Raw genomic sequence first — 22,365 nt, 5'->3', positions numbered from 1 at the left:
GGCCTGCTGGGCAACAGGAGAGATGAGAAAGTAAAACAAACATGGGCTGAGAATGAGGTTTGGAAGAAGCTCTGTTTAGCAAGCTGTGTTGCACGTTCTTATTGTTATGGAAACGAGCAACAGGTAAAAGGATGGGGAAGACCTCACCAGTATCTTCCTCAGTGCAAAAAGGATCAGGTCCCTGAAATAGCTAGAAGGACCAGAAAAAGGAGTGAAGGAAGCTGAAGGATGTGGTTTTGAGCTATACTGGAGCTGAAGCCAAAACACCCCAAGGTATAGACGCACCCTCGCCCCTACTGCGGAAATGGGTTATCCACAAAGTCAAAGGTACTTTGTTACCAGGCTTGCGACCTGCACTATGCAGTGAGCTTCTTTGGTTGAGTGAGATGCTGCTCTTGGTGTGGGGGTACAGGGGTTGGAGGAACAGGCACACTTCTGCCCTCATTGACTTCGTAGTCACAAAGCAGAGACAGACACGGGTCAGGAATATGCAGAGGGTAAGGGGCTGCTCGTGACGGGAGGGGACACACAGGGGTTATTTGAGATGTACCATTTGGGAAGAGGATATCTGAGTAGGGACATGAAGGCAGTGAGCCCTGGGAATACCCTGCTGTTCCCTCCGCCTGGAACAGCAGGTGCCAAGGCCCTGGTGGGCCAAGCTCAGCACACTGAGGAGTGGCAAGGAGGCTGGAATGGGGGGCAAGGGGAAGGATGGTTAGCAATGAGGGTGGAGAGGTTGTGGGCTCAGTTCTTGTAGAGCCTCACCTACTTCATGAGATCATACCCATCTTGTTTACTGTTATATCCCTGATGCCTGGCATTATAATTTTTGCTGAATGGATGGATGAAAAATGACTTCAACCCCAAACCTTGTAAATCTAAGTATTTGTGAATATCACCAAACCACATGGTTCTCTCCATCATCTGCAGTAAAGCACAGTTGAAAAACTCAAGCTCCCTTTAGACCCTATAGACAATTCCATAAATAAGGGACCAAGATTGTGTGCAAAGCTAAACAAATAAGCCAGCACCTGACACGTGGGGTGCAAACACCAGCGTTGGTAGAAGGCTTGGGCAGCACCAGGACAAGCAGAACCTGAAATTCACAAGCTCCTTCACCATTTCTCGCATAGAGCACTTATAAAATTTATCTAAAAAGAACCATGTGATGACCCTTATCTTTTTATTGCTAATCTTTGGGCAAGAGCCTGTTCCTCTTGTGCCTCATCAGTCTGGGGCTGGGATGGAACAATGGGCCTCTGAGGTAGCCTGGAAGCTCGTCTCATGACCTGTGAGCAGGTGGGACGATCTGTCCTTGGCCGCTGCAGCCCTATGCTCACTTCCTCTTAGACAAGGAGATTCACAAAGGCATCTTTCTTCAGTAGAGACCAGTTTTATCTGCACAGACCCTGTTGCCCCTGAGCAAATCTTTCATTCGGGAGGAAATGCTCCTCCAGCAGCAGCATGATCACCAGGAGCTGCCCATGCCCTTTGAGTCATATTATGCTAAGAAGGTGCCTTTTAAAATTACATCACCCTGTCTCCAAGTGAAAGTCAACGCTGCCGCTCCACTACCAGAGCTTTTCCCATCCTAGCTTTCCAGAACCGTCCTACACGGTGCCCGCGTTCTCCAAAATCACATTCCCTCTGGACACTCCCTCACACCGCATGCACGCACGCACGAGGTAACCACCTTATAATTCTTTTTGATGCTCTCACCGCTCACTTGGGTGAATGCTAGCCTGAACACCCCATGATGGTGGATTTATTCCCATCACAGATCTAGAGGTTGGTGGATCTATTCACACAGTCAATTTGTGCCACCAGCAAAAGCCAAATAGAACATTTTAACTTCTCCCAAACTGCTCTTTTCTGGTTGAGAACCATTCCTCTTCCGATAACTTCGCTTTCTCTTCGCTTCACCACTGTTTGGCTTTCTTCTCTCTCACAGACAAACAAAAGGTGTATCAATTCAGGAAATTTACCATGAATGCAACACATGTCACAAAGAAGATGTGAGGGCACGAGGCCACTGGTTGGCTCACCAGCCACCAGCTGTGACTTGAAAAGCTCAAATTCAGAGTCTCAGCAAAATTACCCCTTACTACAAGCAAGGGGCCTTGGAGGTCACCTTGGAAGCCACCGAAATGGCGAATATGAAATTTAAGGACAAGAGTCTATTATAGCAATCATAAACCAGCAGCCCACAGGCATAACCTGCTTACAGAGATGTATTGTGTCACTTTCACTTTTTTAGAAAAATTGAAAATAGATGCCAAGTTCAAAAAAAAAAAAAAAAAAAAAAAAAAGGAAATCCACCTGAAAATTGGGATTCCTGGCATCTCCTGAAAAGTAATACCATCTGGCAATGGCAACCCTGGAACAGTATTCACACATGGGAACCATTGGCTGGAGCTGGGTGATGGCGCCCCCTTTCGACGGGGCCGAAGTGCTCCAGTTTCCACAGTGCACCCCACTCCCTGTGGTCACATGCCTCGTAGGCCTTGAAGCTGTACACTATGTTGTGTGGCAAAAAGTGCAGGGAAATGGTAGACGTAGCCCTGTTTTGTCTTCAGATGTCCACACTCACTTCTAAAAGCCAAGAGGGAGGTGGGGAAGGGAGAGTGTGCCCTGGGACAATGTTCTAAGCCTGAGTGCTCCAAATCCTCCACGCATTTCAAAATGGGCCAATGTTATCAGACTACCTACTTCCTATGGCATCGGAAACGGCAGCAAGTGACCACAAATTCCCCCATCCCTGTATGTGGACTGCTGCAATGTGATTTTGTAGCATTTTCCATTAGGAGGTGGTGTCTGTTTCTCTACCTGGGCTTGGCCTGCTGGCTTTCATTTTATTTTTATTTATTTTTCTATCTATCTATCTATCTATCTATCTATCTATCTATCTATCTATCTATCTAAGATGGGGTCTCACTCTGTCACCCAGGCTGGAGTGCCATGGAATGAGTATGGCTCACTGTAGCCTTGACTTCCCTGTGCTCAAGTCATCCTCCTGCCTCAGCCTCCTGTGTAGCTGGGACCATAGGCATGCACCACATCACCCAGCTAACTTTATTATTATTATTATTGTTTGTAGAGATGAGGTCTCACTTTGTTGCCCAGGCTGGTCTTGAACTCCCAGGTTCAAGTGATCCTCTCGCCTCGGCCTCCCAAACTGCTAGGCTTACAGGCATGAGGCATGGCAGCCAGCCTTGCCTGGTGACTTTCTTTGGCTAACAGGACATTAGTAATCATGACCAAGCAGTCTTTAAAAAGTACCCAGGCATGGGCTTGTCCTCTCTTGCTGCCCTGAAATCACTAGTGCTAGAGAATAAGACTCTATGGGACCAAGATGGGCTGTCCTAGCCAAGGTCCTCAGGACAAACAAAACTGCCAGACATGTGAGTAAGGCTGTCCTAGACCATCTGGCCTAGCCACCTGCTAGCTCACTAGAGAACAGCCCAGTCCACCCACAGACTCATGAGCAATCATAAAACGGTTGCTGTTTTAAGCCACTACATTTTGGGGTGGGTTGTCAGGCAGTAATAGTTAGCCGACAGACTTGGCTTGTCAAGGCCTGTGTTCTTCTCATCTCTAAAGCTTCTTTTGGGACTTGTCTTGATGGCAGGTGCTGTCTGCAGCCCTAACTGTCTTCATTCTGCCATTGTCTCTCCTTGAGCCCAGGAGTGTAGGTGATTTTCAAGGACAGCAATCAAGGCCCCCAGACTAAATGACTTCTACTCTTGGATATTATAGTCCGTTGCTCTACACTGCCTCTGTAGAATCTGTGGCAAAATGTCCTATGTGGCTGACTTCTTTTTTGAGATGGAGTCTCACTCTGTCATCCAGGCTGGAGTCCAGTGGCGTGATCTCAGCTCACTGCAACCTCCACTTCCCAGGTTCAAGTGATTCTCCAACCTCAGCCTCCTGAGTAGCCGGGACAACAGGCACATGCCACCGCACCCAGCTAATTTTCATACTTTTAGTACAGACGGGGTTCTGACATGTTGGCCAGGCTTGTCTCAAACTCCTGACCTCAAGTGATCCACCTGCCTCGGCCTCCCAAAATGCTGGCATTACAGACATGATCTACCATGCCTGGCCAGCTATGAAATGGATAGCAGTGGCTTTTGTCTGTCTGGCACCATGATCTTCACAGTACCCATGGCTTCCTCCAGGGAACCATTCTTTCCTCACCTTTCTCAGCCTTTTGGGTGGATATGACCCCACTCCTGGCCCTGGCTGGAGTGGAACTGTACAGATCTGACCCCACTGCTGGCTCAACCTGGACCATGCCAGACTGCCTCTCCCTGACCGTGGAGGAGGGAGGCTGGTTCAGGAGAGAGCTGGTTCTCGAACTAGGAAAAGAACTGTCTCTCTCACCTGAGGGTTGCAAAGCAGATAGTAAAGGAAGCCTGGAGCCACTGGGGGCCATCTCTGGGCCACAAATGAAATGGCTGCCTGGTAGTAACTAGAGATGTGGGTCTCAAAGTGTGTTCTCTAAACCAGTAATGTCAGGATCACCTGGGAACTTGCTAGGAATTAAAACACTTACCTCTACCTCAGAGACACTGAAGCAGAAATTCTAGGATTGGGGCCCAATAATCTGATTTATTTTATTTTATTTATTTATTGAGACGGAGTCTTGCTCTGTTGCCCAGGCTGGAGCACGGTGGCGCGATCTTGGGTGACTGCAACCTCTGCCTCCTGGGTTCAAGCAATTCTCCCATCTCAGCCTCCTGAGTAGCTAGGACCACAGGTGCCCGCCACTATGCCTGGCTCACTTTTGTATTTTTAGTAGAGATGGGGTTTCACCATATTGGTCAGGCTGGTCTTGAACTCCTGACCTTAGGTGATCCACCCTCCTCAGCCTCCCAAAGTGCTGGGATTACAGGTGAGAGTCACCATGTCCGGCCAATCTGATTATTTAAATTATTATTTTATTTAAGAACAAAATAGAGACAAGGTCTCACTACACTGCCCAGGCTGGTCTTGAACTCCTGGGCTCAAATGAACCTCCTGCCTCAGCCTCCCAAAGTGCTAGGATTACAGGTATGAGCCACCATGCTTGGCCAATAATCTATGTTTTAATTGGCTTTGCAAAAGTAATTCTGATGCATGTCCAAGTTTGAGAACCTGTGGACTAGAGAAGTGTAAAGCTAAGTGATGGAACAGCTTCCCAAGAGACCATCTGAGCACCAGGATCCCACCATCCCTGGGGCCAAATCTACCCTTCTGGAATTTTCAGGTCTGTGAGCAAGACATTCTCCTTTGTTGCTTAGGCCGATTAGGGTTTCTGCCACTTGCTGTTAATGGGCGCTGGCTAATATATTAGGAGTCTCTGGACTTTGGCAGAATGGTCTTGCTGCTGTGGGTTTTCCTGACAGGAACGTGAAGCACAGGGCTGTCGAGTTCCTCTAATTCACTCGCACTGAGGGGTGTTGCTTTATTTCTGTGCTTGGCAGCTTGTCTGGGAAAAGTGGTTTAGATATATCACTTTCCTGGAGCACTCTGACAACTTGGACGGTAAACTTTCTGCATTAAAGACTAATGTTCTTTCATCCTCAAGAAGACAACAGGTTTCTGGAAGGAGATTATATTAGCTTTTTTGGAAGGCTTATGGATTGAGGCTGGAGTCACACAGGACATGAGGCCCTTTCATTAGAGCTAGGGACAGTTGCAGTGATAGAAAGGAATGAAGCTCTCTTGGAGTTGCATCACACGCACATTTAATTGACACAAGTTCAATTTTATGGGCTTAGCCTAAGAAAAAGGGGCAAGGGGAGAAATAACTCTTTATGGGGTACAAGCAAAAGGTTACACTTCTGGAATAGCAGACTACCTAATTCGGACCAACCTCTCTCTGGAACACAACTAGGAAACCTAGAAAATATTTTTAAATATTTAAAACATCTATTTGAAGAAAAGAGATCTGTTTGAAGGCATGGAGAGTGAACAGGGCTGTGAAGAATTATAGGGGTAATAGTACACTGGAGAAAGAAACTCAGAGACGTAGATCCAACCTCTTGGAGGCCTTTCCTCTTACGGTGCTACTGATTCTGATGAGAGCTGCCACAAGGCTGAGAAGTTGAGCAGAGCTTGCAACAAGCTCAGAGGCTACAGTCTGGGAGTGAGGGTGACCTGGAAGTAGCCAGGAGTGAAGGGCACAGAAAGGTTAACAATGTGGGCGAATCCAAATTACTACTGATTATATAAAATAGTAATAACGTCTAGTAATAAGAATCAGTAGTAATAATCACTAGAAATAATGTCTAGTGGTGTTTAAAAGCTAGAGAGAGTTAAAATGCATGACAATAGTATTTAAGTTGGGAAAGGAGAAAATGGAGCTAGAGTTTGTAAGATACTTCCACTAAATGAGAAGTGGTAAACTTGCTAATTTAAAGTAAACCCTAATAAGTCAAGAATGCATGTTGTAATCTTTGGTAATGACTAGAATAATAATAAAAAAAGAATGTATAACTAACAAGCTAATAGAGAGGAAAAAAGAGAAATAATACAAAGCAATCAGTTCAGAGGAAGGCAAGAAAGGAGAGAAAGAGAAACATAAAACAGGAAGAACAAATAAAAAGCAAACAATAAGATAGTAGATGTAAACTCACAAATATCAGCAATTACATTAAACATAAATGGACTAAATGCCCCCATTAAAACGCATAGATTGTTAGAAGATAAAACTAAATACCAGTTACATGCTGCTTGTAAGACAAACCTTAATATAAAGATACAGAAAGTTTGAAAGTGAAAGGATAAAAAACAGTACACCATATAAACACTAACCAAAAGACAGCTGGAAGTAGCTTTATGTCAGACAAAGTAGACTTTAAGGCAAAAAGCATTACTAGAGAGACAACACATAATGATAAAAGGTTCAATTCCCTTAGAAGATACAAAAAGTCAAATTCTGTGTGTACCAAAAATGACATCCCTCCCTGGCCCCAGATACAGAGTAAAGCATATAAGCAGCCCACCCTCCAGATGTCGTCTGAAGGAGAGTGACTTGGTTTGTGATTCTGCCGCACGTTTAGGAAGTTTCAGGTTCCTTGTGCCTCTGGTGGTGTGAACATCCCAGTGCCCTGCGCATGATGCCGGTGTCTAAAAACACACATTTCCCCTACAACCTTGACGTTAAACAAGGCCAACTGCTTCTTCTGGGGCTCAGCCAAGAAGCTGTGATTTTTCCCACACTGGAGGAGAGACTGACTGTCTTGGGCTTACTGAGAGCTGATATATCTGTATGAGGTCATCTATATAAACCCTACATGCTGCACTTACTCATCAATTTCAGGGATTTCTAAGGGTAACTCTGGTCTCCTGCACTTTACAGCCTTTACAGCCTAATATCTAGGTGACATGTGGCTCTACCACAATCCCATTTCAGTGTGAGAGTAGTGACAATGCCAGGCTTTTCAGCTTTCCTCTTAGCCACAGAACTCTTTCTTCAAATTTGACTTATGTTAGAGCCAAGTATATTGAAGAAGGAAAGGCTGAGCTCCAAACCTTTCAAAATAAGAATTCCACTACCTAAAATAGTATCCTCTTTAAGAGTAATGATGGAACAAACCGCCCTAGGAAATAAATACCAGGGACAGCTGGTAATGTGATCTTTATTAAATGGACCCAGTGACATGTGTTTTTTATATGAACGCATGCTGCTTTGCCACGGTGGCCAGGAAGCTCAGTGTTACAACTGTGACTACTTTAGGCATTCATTTGTTCACCCCCTGGTTTCATCTTATTTTTCTACTCTTGTTTTCTCTCTGATTTCATTTCCTCAATTTATTTATTTATTTATTTATTTATTTAATTTATTTTTTAGACAGAGTCTCGCTCTGTTGCCCAGGCTGGAGTACGGTGGTGCAATCTCAGCTCACTACAACCTCTGCCCCTCGGGTTCAAGCCATTCTCCTGCCTCAGCCTCCCGAGTAGCTGGGATTACAGGTGTGTGCCACCATGCCCAGGTTATTTTTTGTGTGTTTTTAGTAGAGATGGGGTTTTGCCACGCTGCCCAGGCTGGTCTCGAACTCCTGGGGTCAAGCGATCCATCGACCTTTGCCTCCCAAAGTGCGGGGATTAGAGGCGTGAGCCACTGCGCCCGACCTCGTGAAAGACTTTTCAAAGTCTTGCACTACCTACTGTATATAAAATTTGTTAGTCCATGTCAGAACTTTTTGGAGAAAGGCAAATCATAAATTAATTAAGCTCTCTTTCTCAAAGTGCTGGACATGAAAGCATATATTATGGGTTGAACTGTGTCCCCTAAAAAGGTCATTGAGGCCCTAACCCTTAGTACCTGTGACTGTGACCTTATTTGGAAATAGGGCGTTTGCAGATGATCAAGTTAAGATGAAGCCATTAGGTTGGGCTTTTCTCTGTCTTTATAAAAATGGCAAATTTGGACACAGAGACAGAGACATACATGGAGAATACCATGTACAGATTGGAGTTATGTTGCCACAAGCCAAGGAACTGTCAGAAGTTAGGAGAGGCCTGGAATGGACCACTCCCCAGTGCCTTCAGAAAATGACCCTTGCCAACACCTTAAATTTAGGCTTGGAGCCTTGAGAACTGTGAGATGATACGTCTCCATTGCTTGAGCCACTCTGATTGTGGTACTTCGTTATGGCTGCCCTAGCAAACTAACGCACTATGCCAGATGATTTTAGTTGATACCCGATTCAACTTTTAAAATACTAACAGTAATATATTTATATTGATGAGCATGAGAAAAAAGTATATAACAAGTGACTCAAACCTCCGATTTTCAGGCATGTTACTGCTTAGGACTAGGCTGATGTGGGTATTAAGTAAGTGGTAACTAATGTGGGTAATTAAGCAAATAATAGTTCAGTTGGCACACGAGGGGCTTATAGTGGAGTAGTTAAGAGCAGAGATTCTGCAGTCCAGGTTCTCAAATACTGGCTTCATCACTTACAGGCTGTGTGACCTTGGACAGATTCCTTAACCTCTCTATGCCTCCATCTCCTCTGTACAATAATATTGATAATAGCAGTATCTATTGCATGGGGCTGTGTGGATAATTAAATGCAAGATTACATATGTGGTCCTACACACAGCTTGGGAGCTAGTTCAGTGCTTTGTAAGTATTGACTCTTAATTTTGTTACTTGAATATGGAAAAAAAAGCAAACTTGGCACATATACAAAAGAGGGAAGTCCCGGTTAGCTTAGTAGGATGCTGGGAAAGGTACACGACCACCACTGAGCCACCCCTGCCCTACTAGGGGTTCTAGGGGGGTTCGTGCAGTGGCATACTTTTTTACCAACTTGTTTTGGAGGAACTTCTGAAAACCCATTTAGATTGGCTCAGATAGTGAAGACAGTACCAGCAGCATAGACTGGAGACTTGTCATCCTGAACAGCAGTCGGTGAGGCCAATCCAGGAGATGCAGAAGGAACAATAGCACCTGGGACTGCCACCCCCACTCCCCACCTGCTGAGGGAGCTCCAAGAGCGGACTCAGGCCTTCATCTCGCCCCATGCCTCCTTCTCCTCTCTATCCTCTTCCCGGCTCCCATCTCACCAAAGCTGACAGAACCAAAATTTGTCAGACTTTTCTGACATCTTACATGTTCTATTTGGCTCTTGACCCCTACAGATCATTTCTCCGTTATCTATTGAACAATGCGAGCGTGACGCTCTGTGACGCTATCGGCTGCAGGAACCTTGACATGCCACAGGGTTGCCTCCCACTCCTACCTTCCTCGGGCCCCAGGCAGGCCTCTTTCCAGGCTCTGGGTCCCACCAAAAGGTCCCCAGCAACCAGTCTGGGGCTAGCTCTGCCCCATTGGAGTCTGGCTCCTCCAACACCTTGAATTTAGACTTCCAGCCTCGAGAACTGTGAGATGATACATTTCCATTGTTTGAGCCACTGCTTGTGGGACTTTGAAGGCCCCACTGGGATGCAGGTTCCAGTTGGCCACAGTTCTTCCTGGTTGTTACAGGCTGAAGCAGGATGCGATCAGAGACCTAGGACAGGGGTCTTGGCACTGCATGGCTTGTGCACGCACAGATCCCAGCTCCGGGACCTGGGTTGCCTCAGTCTCCTTTGCTAGTGACACAGACTCAGATCATACCCCAGTGTCTTAGTCTGTTTTCTGTTGTTTACAACAGAATAACTGAAACTAGGTAATACCAAAAGGAAAGGAATTTCTTTCTTATAGAAGCCGAGAAGTCCAAGGTCAAGGGTGCTGCCTCTGATGAGGGCCTTCTTGCTGGTGGGGACTCTGCAGAGTCCCGAGGCAGTGCATGGTGAGGGGATGAGTGTGCTAGCTCAGGTCTCTCTTCCTCTTCCTATAAAGCCACCAGTCCTACTCCCATGATAACCCTTTAATCCATTAATCCATCAATGCATTAATCCACTGGACAAGCTTCATGACCTCTTCACCTCTTGAAGGGCCCACCTCTCAATACTGCCACATTAGGGATTAAATTTCAACATGAGTCTTGGAGGGGGCAAATATTCAAACCATAGCACTCAGCCACATGACAAGCCATGGCCCCCCATCACTGCAGGCTCCCCAACACCCAGGTTCTTACCCTAGGTTGTTTAAGATAGAAAGTCACAACTAATCTCATACCTACAACTGGCTCCCTAGCAAGCCCAATGACTGTCTGGATCCATCCCCTGGTAACATCGAGACTGAGCCCCCACCCTCTACATCTTGAACCACCTGGTCTCTTCCTTGGTCACCTCGCATCCTCCCCAGCTCCCTATAGGCCAGGCTCCACGTGGCAGCCAGAGGAATCTTGTTGAAATGTAAACCAACATGGCAGCCCCTGCTACAAAGACTCAGCTGCCACTTGCCTGCCGTGTGCCTCAGTTCCTCATCTGTGAAATGGGGACAATTGCAGAACCTACCTTAAAGGCTAGTTATAAGGATTATATGAGATGATAGAAGCAAAAGCTTATAATAGTGGCTGGCTCATCCTAAGTAGTGAATAAATGTAACCTCTCATGTCATTAGAACGTAGACAAAGCTGGTCTTTTCACCATCAACTCTTTTGTACCTTCAGAATTGTGTGCCATTTGTACATATTATTACTCATCTGAAGTAAGCAAGTTCATTTAAGAGTAAAATAAATAAATAAATAGAAGAAATTTTCAATGATAACCACATCTTGGTGGTGGAATCAGAAAGTCGCTCTCATGGTTACTTTTATGCGTTGACTTGACTGGGCCACAGGGAACCCAGATAACTGGTCAAAGATTATTCTGAGTGTTTCTGAAAGAGCATTTTTGGATGACATTAACATATTCATCAGGAGAGTAAGGCAGATTGCCCTCCACCATCTGAGTGGGCCTCGGCCAATCAGGTGACGGCCTGAATCAAACAAAAAGACCAGCCCTCCCCCAAGTGAGGGCGACTTCTCCAGTCAACTGCCTTGGACTTCACCTCCGACATAGGCTCCTCCTGCACGGTGGCCCCTGAACTAGAGGACTCGCTCCTCCACAGCTGCATGAGCCAGTTCCTTATCCTAAGCTCTCTCTCTCACTCTCCCTCCATATCCTTTCCATTCTGTTGCTCTGCAGACCCCTGACTAATACATTTGCTAAAGGGCAGCTCAGCCCTCTGCAAGGAGGGTAATGAAGTGCAACCTCCCATCAAGGCACCCCAGAGAGTGACCCAGCCCCAGCCCTGCTCCCCTGCTCAGGGGCCCCCAGAACTCTTACCGGAGCATATCCTCTCCTGGTCTGGGAGCACAGCAGGGGCTTGGGGAGTCAGGTTTGGCTCAGATTTGGTGGGAATGAAAACCTCAGCATTGTCCTTCCGCTTTGCAGACAAATTCCTTTCCCTTTTATGACCTGTAGGAAAACAAATGTTTCATGTAAGACACCGAGCGCAAGCAAGTTGGGCATTCTGTTCAGGCGTTTGTTCATTATTCATTCACTTACTCATTCAACAAATGTCTATGGAACTACTCTGTGTAGTTTGGGATTAGAGATGTGAATAATGCAGGCGATGAAACAAGTTTGCCGAGAGCCATGGTGTGCCCAGCACCACATTTTGGTAAGTACATAAAAGATTTTAGGACATGCACAGGTTTTCAAATTTTAATGTTTCTTGGCTAGGCGGCCAGGCAGTGGCTCACACCTGTAATCCTGGTGCTTTGGGAGGCCGTGGTGGGGGAATTGCTTGAGCCCACAAGTTAAAGACCAGCCTAGGTAACATAGTGAGACCCTGTTTCTAAAAAAAAAAAAAAAAAAAGAAAAATGAAAAAAATAGGCTGGGCACAGTGGCTCACGCCTGTAACCCCAGCACTTTAGGAGGCCAAGACAGGTGGACCACCTGAAGTCAGGAGTTTGAGACCAGCCTGGTCAACATGGTGAAACCCCATCTCTACTAAAAATACAAAAATTAGCTGGGCATGGTGGCAGGCACCTGTAATCCCAGCTACTTGGGAGGCTGAGGCATGAGAATTGCTTGAACCCAGAAGGTGGAGGTTGCAGTGAGCTGAGATTGTGCCACTGGACTCCAGCCTGGGGGACAGAGCAAGACTCCGTCCCCACCCCCTACCAAAAAAAAAAGTCAGGGGTGTTGGCACGTGCTTGTAGTCCCAGCTGCTCTGGAGGCTGTGGCAGGAGGATCACTTCCAGGAATTTGAGGCTACAGTGAGTTACGATCGTGCCACTGCACTTCGGCCTGGGTGACAGGGCAAGACCTTATCTCAGAAAAAACCAACAAAACAAAACATGCACAATGTCAAGAAATTCAAATTCTCTCTTTTCACTTTATGCCCCAGCATCACTCGAACTGTACCTGGCATCAACTGTTCTGTGGCCTGGCCCTTCACACCCAGGAATGGCTGTCAGGTCCCCTGCTTTTCCAGGGTGGAGACTCAGTCACCTCTTTAGAGCTCCGTCCCCTCCCTCCCCGTCTCCCCTGCAGCCATGCCATCTGCAGGCCCAGTGGGCCCCACATGGGACCATTATTAACACTGCCCTGACCACTTGCTGCTCCCGCAGGTGCGCCTAACACCTTTGTTCCTTTGGCAAAGGTTCCCTGAGGGGCTGCAATGTGCCAGGCGTGTGCTGCATGCTGGGGAAGCGGAGGGTAAGAGCCGGCCTGTGTCTACAGGCTGGTGGATGGGCAGGTGTGGTGGGTGGAGAGAAAGACAACTGGGGCCAGTGAACCCAGCGCCATGATGACGCTACGGGAGCACAGGGGAGAGCTGGCCTAAGTGGATGCGGTGGGAGTGTGAAGAAGGCTTTGTGCAAGAAGCAACTTCTGAGTACAGTCTGGAGGGAAAAGCAGAGAGCCAGGTTTCAGGGTTCTGAGTGGAGAGGAAAGGGACTGTGGTCATCCAGGCAGAGGGAACAGCCCAAGCAGGGTCTGGGGTGAGAACAAACATGGTGACAGCATGTCTGATGGACAAATGTCTTCTCTGGAGATGTCCATTATTGGGTGTGGATTTTCCAGGGCTGAACTGTGTCCCCTTCAAACTCTTTTTTTTTTTTTTGACAGGGTCTCACTCTGTCACCCAGGCTGGAGTGCAGTGGCACAATCATGGCTCATTGTAGCCTCAACCTCTCAGATTTAAGTGATCCTCCTGCCTCAGCCTCTCAAGTGGCTAGGACTAAAGGTATGCACTACTACGTCTGGGTAATTTTTTAAAAAATTTTTTTGTAGAGATGGGGTCTTGCCATGTTTCCCAGGCTGATCTGGAACTCAACTGATCCTCCCGCCTTGGCTGCCAAAACTGTTGGGATTACAGACATGAGCCACTGTGCCCAGCCCCCTCCAAACTCATACACTGAAATCCTAGCTGTCAGTATCCCTGACTGTATTTGGGCACAAGGTCTTTAAACAGGTAATTAAGTAAAAACAAGGTCAAATGGGTGGGCTCTAATCCAATATAACTTCTCCCAAGAAGAGGAGATTAGGACACAGACACACGCAGAGGGAAGATCACGGGAAGACACAGGAAGATGGCCGTCTACAAGCCGCAAAGAAAGGCCTCAGAAGAAACTGACTCTTGATCTCAAGCTTCCAGTCTCCAGAACTATGAGACAGTAAATTCCTGCTGCTTAAGCCACCAGTCTGTGGTACTTAGTCATGGCAACCCTCACAAACTGACATAGCGTCTGATTCCAAACATTCCCTCATTTCTCTTTCCTTAGGTTTACCATGGTTCAGAAAAGATTGTCCTCTCTTGGCACACCCAGCTTTGAGAGTGCACATGAATAGGAGACAGAGGTGCAGGCAGAGGCCAGACCAGCCCGAGTCAAAGCTTAGGAACAGAGGATGGAGACGGTTGCAAGTAGGCCTCTCTTCACCTCCCAAGTCCTCCTCTCTCCTCCCTGCCCCTCACCAATCGTTTTGCTTGTTCTACTTTCCAAGATCTTTCTTGACAAACCTCCTCCATTGGACGCTGCTGTTTCTGCGTGTCAGCATCCTCCCTCCTTCAGGTTCACCTTGAGTTTCTTTTGGAAATGAGGGCTTTACTGTACTATCGTGTGACTGGGTGGTGATAACCACACCCCTTAGTCCTATTGGTTGGCCCTGGCCAATCAGAGCCACGGTGATCCAATCAGAGACAGCATGTGACCCTGTGTGTGCCAGCATCCTCCCTCCTTCAGGTTCACCTTGAGTTTCTTTTGGAAATGAGGGCTTTACTGTACTATCGTGTGACTGGGTGGTGATAACCACACCCCTTAGTCCTATTGGTTGGCCCTGGCCAATCAGAGCCACGGTGATCCAATCAGAGACAGCATGTGACCCTGTGTGTGCCAGCATCCTCCCTCCTTCAGGTTCACCTTGAGTTTCTTTTGGAGATAAGAGCTTTACTGCACTATCATGTGGCTGGGTGGTGATAACCACACCCCTTAGTCCTATTGGCTGGACCTGGCCAATCAGACCCACGGTGATCCAATCCAAGACAGCATGTGACCCCCTGTGGGTTAGAGAACCAGGTCCGGGACTTTTGCTGGGGCCTTTGGGGAAAGAGAAATTCACTTTCTGAGAGGTTGCAAAGTCAGTGTCTTATTTAAAGGCAATTCTGCCTTTGTATGTTGGATAGTCTACTAAGAATGGAAGCAAGACACAGGAAAGCAGAGAAGGAGAAGGAGAGTAAGAGGGAGACAGAGATGGGAGAAGAGAGAGGGAAGAGGCCAGAAGGGAAAAGGGAGTGGGAAGAGAGGAGATGGGAGAGAGATGGAGAGGCAGAGGGAAAGGGAGAGGAAGAGAGAGAGGGGAGAAAATGAGTCTTGCTACATCTCAGAACCTTTCAGTTACTCAAGTCAATAAATAGTCTCTTAGCTTAAGCTACTGTGTATTAGCCAACTGGTATGTAGATGCTGCAAAACATCTTACAATGTACAGAACAGACACCTCCAACTATCTGCCAGGAATTTACCATCTGGAATTTCAGGGCCCTGAGGAAGCCTTTGGGAAGCTCTGCACCTTGCAATCAACAGAGACCTGACTGATATACCCCCCTGGCCTGTGAGACACTCTAACCAAAGTGGAATTCAAAGGACCACTGGAAGTTTAAGTCCTGCTATTAGATGCAGAGACACCAATGGCAAAGAAATGATACACAAGACAGAGCTCACTTTTGGAAGCTGGGTTAAATTCCAGCACCACGAGGGTGTCTGGGCCCAGGGCAGAGCGTCCTTCTGTCTCCTGTTCCCCGGGAACATCTTTCTGTGTTGAAACCCCACTGGAAGGAGGGCGGTCATCTCTGGGATGGCCCACCAGCGCCGGGTCCTCTGGCTCAGGCTCGGAGAGTATGTCTTCCTCGATAGAGTCATACTCATCGCTGGAACAATCCTTTTGTTTCCTTTGTAGATTTACACTAAGTTCCAGGCTTTTTCTCAGCTCCTGCAAAAAGCCCAGAAGAGAGACGAGAGATAAATATGGTACCTTGAGAAAAACTTATTTGAAAATAGATCATTTGAACCGAGGAATTATTCTCCCCAAACTAACATTTAACAATATTATCTCAACCCTTGTGTTGTCGCTGCTTTGAAGATGAGAAAACAAAGGGCAGGGGAAAATGAGCAACTCCCTGGACAGAGCAGTGTTGTTAATATTAACTGTGGTGTTTGTATCCTGGAGATGCTGGGGGAAGGTGGGGTGGGGGAGGGGGGAGTGCACATGTGAAGGAGAGGGAGAGAGAAACAGACAATATGGCTTGTTAAAATCTGGGGCTTGTTCAAACAGATTGTAGAGTCCCACCCACTGATTCAGCGGGTCTGGGATGGGGCCTGAGGAAATGCATTTCTAATAAGGTGATCCTGATACTGCTGGTCCAGGGACCACGCTTTGACTATGAACTCCCAAAGGCCTCCAAATGACCCTCAAATCCCAGATGGTAAAATGTCTGGCCGGTAGTCGTTGGGGGCTGTCCTGCATATTGTAGGGTGTTGAGCAGCATCTAAATGTCATACTATTTAGCACTTAACTACAACTGCTTGACGATTTTTTTCATGTTTCTTTTGTCTACATGAAATTGTAGATTCCTTACGGCTAAGCATTAAGATCTATACTTAGAGTGACCAGGACATGAATCACCCAAACCAAGATATTTCAGAGAGAAAGCGAGCACTACTATATTTACACTGGGACAAAAAAAGTATAAACGGAGCTGGGACAGTGGCTCATGTTTGTAATCCCATCACTTTGGGAGGCCGAGGCAAAAGGACTGCTCGAGACCAGGAGTTCAAGACCAGCCTGGGCAACATAGTGAGACTCTGTTTGGGCAAACCAGTATGTTTGGTCAGCCTAGCTATACTACCCCTTGTAGCCTGTATAGTATCTATCCAATGTAGTTCTAAAAAATGAGAAGCAATCAATAAAGGTTTGATAATTGACCAATAAACATAACAGTTATCACAGTAGGCTGAATAAGGGCTCCCCAAAGATGTTCATGTCCTAATCCCTGGAACCTGTGAATTCCTGAGGGCTCAGGAGGAAGTGAGGAACACCGTATAGAACACTTTTACCATCTTAGAGAAATCATCCTACACAGACCCATGATAGAAATATAGATGTTACAGACACCACTGGTGAGGACTCAGGAAATGAACATGTAACTGAAAACTGGAGCCCAGGGAATCCTGTTATGTAGCAGTAGAATCTTAGCTGAATTGTGTCCTACAGTGTTGTGGAAAGCAGAACATGTAAGAGATGAACTTGGATATTTAACTCAGGAGATTTCCAAGCAAAGTGCTGAAGATTCAGTCTGTTTTTCTCCTGCTGCTTAAAGCAAAATGTGAGAGGAAAGAGACAGACTGAGGGAAGAACTGTTAAGGAAAAGGGAACCAGGACTTGGCGATTTGGATGATTTTTAGCCTATCCAGATTGCAGAAGATTCTAAAATTAGGAGATTCACTGTCAGGAAAGTATGCTATGGAGAGAAAACTAAAGGTGTGGCTGGACAACCTTTTTTCTTGTACCTCAGAAGGATGCAAAGTGCAAAATATTCAGTCGTATGGAGGGCTCTTTCAGGAGATTAGACATGTGGCTCATGGATCCTCTTAGACATCTCAGCGGAAGCCAGGACAGAGGGGGGATTTTCCAGGAAAGATTTGCAGAGGAGTCCCTTGTCTAAAGGAGCAAATCCTAGAGACATACATGGGAGTCCCACATGACTTCTGAGAATGTCATACCAGGAGAAACACTGCCAGCTTGGACTGAATGGCAGAAAGAAAGAACAGAACGAAAGAAGGTTGTCAGACTCCCCAAAATTCTACGGGCAGGAAATTGGCTGATGAAATGGCTCATCTACAAACACAGGCTGCTCTTCCTGAAAAAGGAAGAATGACTCCAAGGATGAAGCTGTGGGCCAAGAGAACAGAGCCCCGAACCACAGAGAATTATTTCCAGGCCTTGAAAGCTAATGGAGTTTGCCCATTGGGCTTTAAAATTGCCTGGGTTTGGTGATTCCTCTTTTTTCCCTTTTACTTGCCCTCCTTTTAAATGGGAATTTTGATATGATTTGATTGTGTTCCCACCCAAATCTCACCGTGAAATGTAATAATCCCCATGTGTCAAGGGCGGGGCCAGGTGGAGATAACTGAATCATGGGGGCAGTTTCCCCATACTGTTCTCGTGGTAGAGAACAGTCTCACGAGATCTGCTGATTTTATAAAGGGGAGTTCCCCTGCACAAGCTCTCTTGCCTGCCACCATGTAAGCTGTGACTTTGCTCCTTCTTTGCCTTCTGCCATGACTGTGAGGCCCCCCCAGTCATGTGGAACTGTGAGTCCATTAAACCTCTTTCCCTTATAAATTACCCAGTCTCAGGTATGTCTTTATTAGCAGTGTGAGAACAGACTCATACAGGAATGTTGTTACTTGTTATCCTATGCCTGATCCACCATTATATTTGGGAACAGATAACTTGTTTTCTAGTTTCACTCATCTATAGATGAGAAAAAGTTTTGCCCCAAGATAGGTCATACCCAGGGTCTTACCCATAACCAATTTAGATGATGAGATTTTGGGCTGATGAGACTTAGATGATATTCTGGACTTGAGTTGATATGGTAATGGATTCAGAGTTTTGGAAAACTTGGGATGGGATGGATGGATTTTGCATGTGGGATGGAGATGAATCTTTGGGGGCCAGAGGGTAGTCTGTGGTAGGCTGGATAAATGGTCCCCAAAGATGTCCATATCCTAGCCCCTGGGAGCTGTGGAGATGCTGCCTTACAGGGCAAAGGGACTTTGAAGATGTGATCAGGTGAAGAATCTCCAGATGGGGAGAGGAGCCTGGATTATCCAGGTGAGTCCAATGTAATCACAGGGGTCCTATGAAAGAGAAGCAGGAAGATCAAAGTCAAATAGAGAATATGTAAGAATGGAAGCAGAGGTCAGGGAGGAGCGAGCTATAGTGCTGGATTTGAAACAGGAGGACGTGACCACAAGCCAAGGGATGTAGGTGGCCTCTACAGTCTGAAAAAGGCAAGGGGATGAGCTTTCCTCTCAAGCCTCCAGAAGGAATGCAGTTCTGCCAATGCCTTGATTTTAGACCAGTGAAACTGATTTTGGATTTCTGACCTCCAGAACTAAGCCACCAAGTTTACAGCAAGTTGTTACAGCAGCAAATAAGAAACAAATACAGTTGTCTCTTTTTAGAGTTCTCCCCTTCCATCCCTTGATATCAAGTATTGGTGATACACATTTAATAAAATTAATTATCTCTGTTGCCCACTGCAGTGGTGTGATCACAACTCACTGCAGCCTCAACCTCCTGGGCTCGAGTGAGCCTCCCATCTCAGCCTCCTGTGTAGCTGGGACTACAGGTATGAGCCACCACACCCAGATACCAGTGATATTTACTGGGCAACTAGAACACTGCCTGGCACATAGTAGGTGCTCGACCAATATCTGCTGAATGACTGAATAGATTCCATTGATGACTGGGTGGTGGCTGTGGGCAGACGCAGAGTGCCCTCACGTACCTTGGAGGTGACATCGGTGACAGGACCCTTAGCAAGTTACTTACCTCCTTTGACTTGCATCCTGACATCCATAAAAATAGATTAACAAATCCCTACTTTGCAGAACTGCTTTAAAGCAGAGGTCTGAACTGGGAGTAATTTTGTCCCCCCACCCAACTCCAGGGGACATCCGGTAGTGACTTGAGATATTTTTGATCAGAACTCGGGGAGAGTCGTCCTATTGGCATCTATTACATGGACACCAGGGATGCTGCTAAACATAACAGAATGTCCAGGACAGCCCCATAACAAAAAATGATCTGGCCAAAATGTCAAGGTTGAGAAACGATTAAAGCAAGTGCGGGTTCACTGCTGGTGTTTAAAAAAATAACACCAGGTCTCCTAATTGAGTGTATTGAGATGGTTCATGCAACCTTCATGCAAACCAGACTGAGGTCATGACTTATGTCTTCAAAGTCTGACAGTGGTGGGCAGTTGGAGGGGTAACAGATTCACTGCTCCTCCCCAGGGCAACGCGAGTTCCTAGGTGACCTGCTGTTTAACAGCAATTTTGGCAGCTGTAAAACTAGTAATCCTTTACAGTAGAATAATGCTGTGTACTCTATAAAACATTTTCAACCCTTTCTCTCCTTTGATCCTCAGAAAAACCCTGTAAGACAGATAGGTAGAGTAAAACCCTGGGATAACATGAATTCAGTTAAAACAAGATAGCCTATTGGCTCTTATGCTTGGCCCAACTCCCATTCTCAAGTGAGGTCAACTTAGGTTCTGTTCTGCTGGGGTGGGGGCAAGGCTGGGTGAGAAAACAATGGGCACGTCCCTCTCTCTGCAGCCCCTACTCTTGCCCAGTCACTGTGGATTACATTCCTAGCTGGGAGACTGCTGTCACTGTCCCGGAAATCTCAGTCCCAGGGCCCCGCATCGTCCCCACTGATGTCTAAGGCCAAGTGCAGCCACCAAAGATGGCCAGTTTCAGGAAGAATTGGGATGGGGCATTAGGACCCTTGAACCCATGGTCAGCTGAGCAGACTTCCTCTGGCCTCTTCATGACCTTCACTATGTTGCAACCCCACATTTTGAGTGATTGAATTGTGAGGATACCCCCAAATTTGAGGAACTGTGACCAGCCTTTATGCTGGTCCAACTTCTCACAGTGATTAAGTGGCATAGCTGTGACTTCTGCACTCTGCCACGCCTCCTTGCTCCTTCTAGATTATCCATGCATGACAGACTCTCTTGCATCTGTCATGGCCCAGCCAGTGGGGAAGACAATATGGCAACCACCATTCATTAAGGCTTCATGCATGCACATGTGCTTAGGTGCTGTGTTAAGAGCGGAGGTAGCAGTGGCGAGCAAGATGGCAAACCTCTGGCCTTATAGAAGCATACAGTGTGGGGCAGGAGGAGACAGGTAGGCGACGCAAAAATATAAACAGGGGCATTTCAGAGGTGGCCAGGACTATGAAGGAAGCCCTTGTCTGGATGATGCGACAGGGCGACTGGCCTGAGGGGGCCCTGATGAATGGTGGTCAGGGAAGGCTGAGTGCTGAAGAACCACCCAGTAGTGTCTGGGGCACAAGGCTGTCTGGGGGTAGGAAGAGCAGAGGCAAAGGCCAGGAGGCAGGAACGGCTGGAGGGCATATGCTCCCTAGAGGAAGGCAGTGGTCACGGGGGACAGGGCTTTGTGGGCCTCAGGGAAGTGTGGATTTTGCTCTATGCAGTATGAGAAGCTGCAGAAGGGTTCTAAGCAGAGATACAATGTTATCTGATTTCTGCTTTTATTTTTTATTAATTTATTTTTTTGAGATGGATTTTCGCTCTTGTTGCCCAGGCTGGAGTGAGGTGACAGGATCTCGGTTCACTGCAACCTCCGCCTCCCAGGTTCAAGTAATTCTCCTGCCTCAGCTTCCCAAGTAGCTGGGATTACAGGTGTCCGCCACCACGCCCGGCTGATTTTTGTATTTTTAGTAGAGACATAGTTTCACCATGCTGGCCAGGCTGGTCTCGAACTCCTGACCTCAAGTGATCGAATAACCTCGGCCTCCCAGAGTGTCGGGATTACAGGCGTGAGCCACTGCACCTGGCCTGACTTCTGCTTTTAAAAGATCTCTATGGCTCCTGGATACCAATTGGATTTTAGGAGGTGGGACAAGGGTGGAAACAGGCCTACCAGCTTTGCTGCAGTTGCAGGTGAAAGAGGAAGGTGGCAGTAGAGGTGGGGACAGGGAGGAGGCCTTGAGATCTATTTTGGAGGCAGAGATGACAGAAATGACTGACTAGAAATGAATCAGATGCATACCATCTGACCTAGCCCTTCCGGGAATGTATCCTTTAGTCCTAAGTACACAAAGATTGTTGAGGCATCTTTTATAATAAAGAATGGTCCACATGGTTATCAATGAGAGATGGATTAAATAACTAATACAGCAGGTGTTCACTGAACCCCAGGCAGCTCTTACAAAGAACGAGATAGCTCTACTTTTGCACTTCTTTGGGCAGATATCAAGATATACATTTAAGTAAAAAGAAGCATGTTGAAAAATGTACATATAAGATGAACTCAATTTTTAAAATCATTGTTAATTTCTATACATGTAGGTATGCATATATGCATAGAAAAAGTCTGGAAAAATAGGCACCTAACTTTTTTTTTTTTTTGAGATGGAGTCTTGCTCTGTTGCCCAGGCTGGAGTACAGTGGCGCGATCTCGGCTCACTACAACCTCTGCCTCCTGGGTTCAAGCGATTCTCCTGCCTCAGCCTCCCGAGCAGCTGGGCTTACAGGCACACACCACCACGCCTGGGTAATTTTTTGTATTTTTAGTAGAGATGGAGTTTCACCATGTTGGCCAGGCTGGTCTTGAACTCTTGACCTCAAGACTCTTGACCTCAGGTGACCCACCTGCCTTGGCCTCCCA

General features: G+C 46.7%; 1 protein-coding gene across 8 annotated transcripts in view; it reads right to left on the bottom strand.

Annotated features, from left to right (window-relative positions):
* The window catches only part of KATNI (katanin interacting protein), a 233,051-nt gene that overhangs the window by 87,831 nt on the left and 122,855 nt on the right, over positions 1-22,365 (bottom strand). For all 8 annotated transcript variants that reach the window (XM_011710206.3, XM_011710197.3, XM_011710198.3 and 5 more), the window contains 2 exons: positions 15,595-15,862; positions 11,713-11,844 (listed from right to left, as the gene is read on the bottom strand). In XM_011710206.3, coding sequence (XP_011708508.2) covers positions 11,713-11,844; positions 15,595-15,862 — 400 coding nt within the window. The remainder of the gene's footprint in view (positions 1-11,712; positions 11,845-15,594; positions 15,863-22,365) is intronic.

This window comes from Macaca nemestrina, chromosome 18, assembly GCF_043159975.1.
Source record: "Macaca nemestrina isolate mMacNem1 chromosome 18, mMacNem.hap1, whole genome shotgun sequence".
In the NCBI taxonomy this organism is placed as follows: domain Eukaryota; kingdom Metazoa; phylum Chordata; class Mammalia; order Primates; family Cercopithecidae; genus Macaca; species Macaca nemestrina.
The sequence above is the reverse complement of the archived record's forward strand: the minus strand, read 5'-3'. Positions and strand labels throughout refer to the sequence as shown.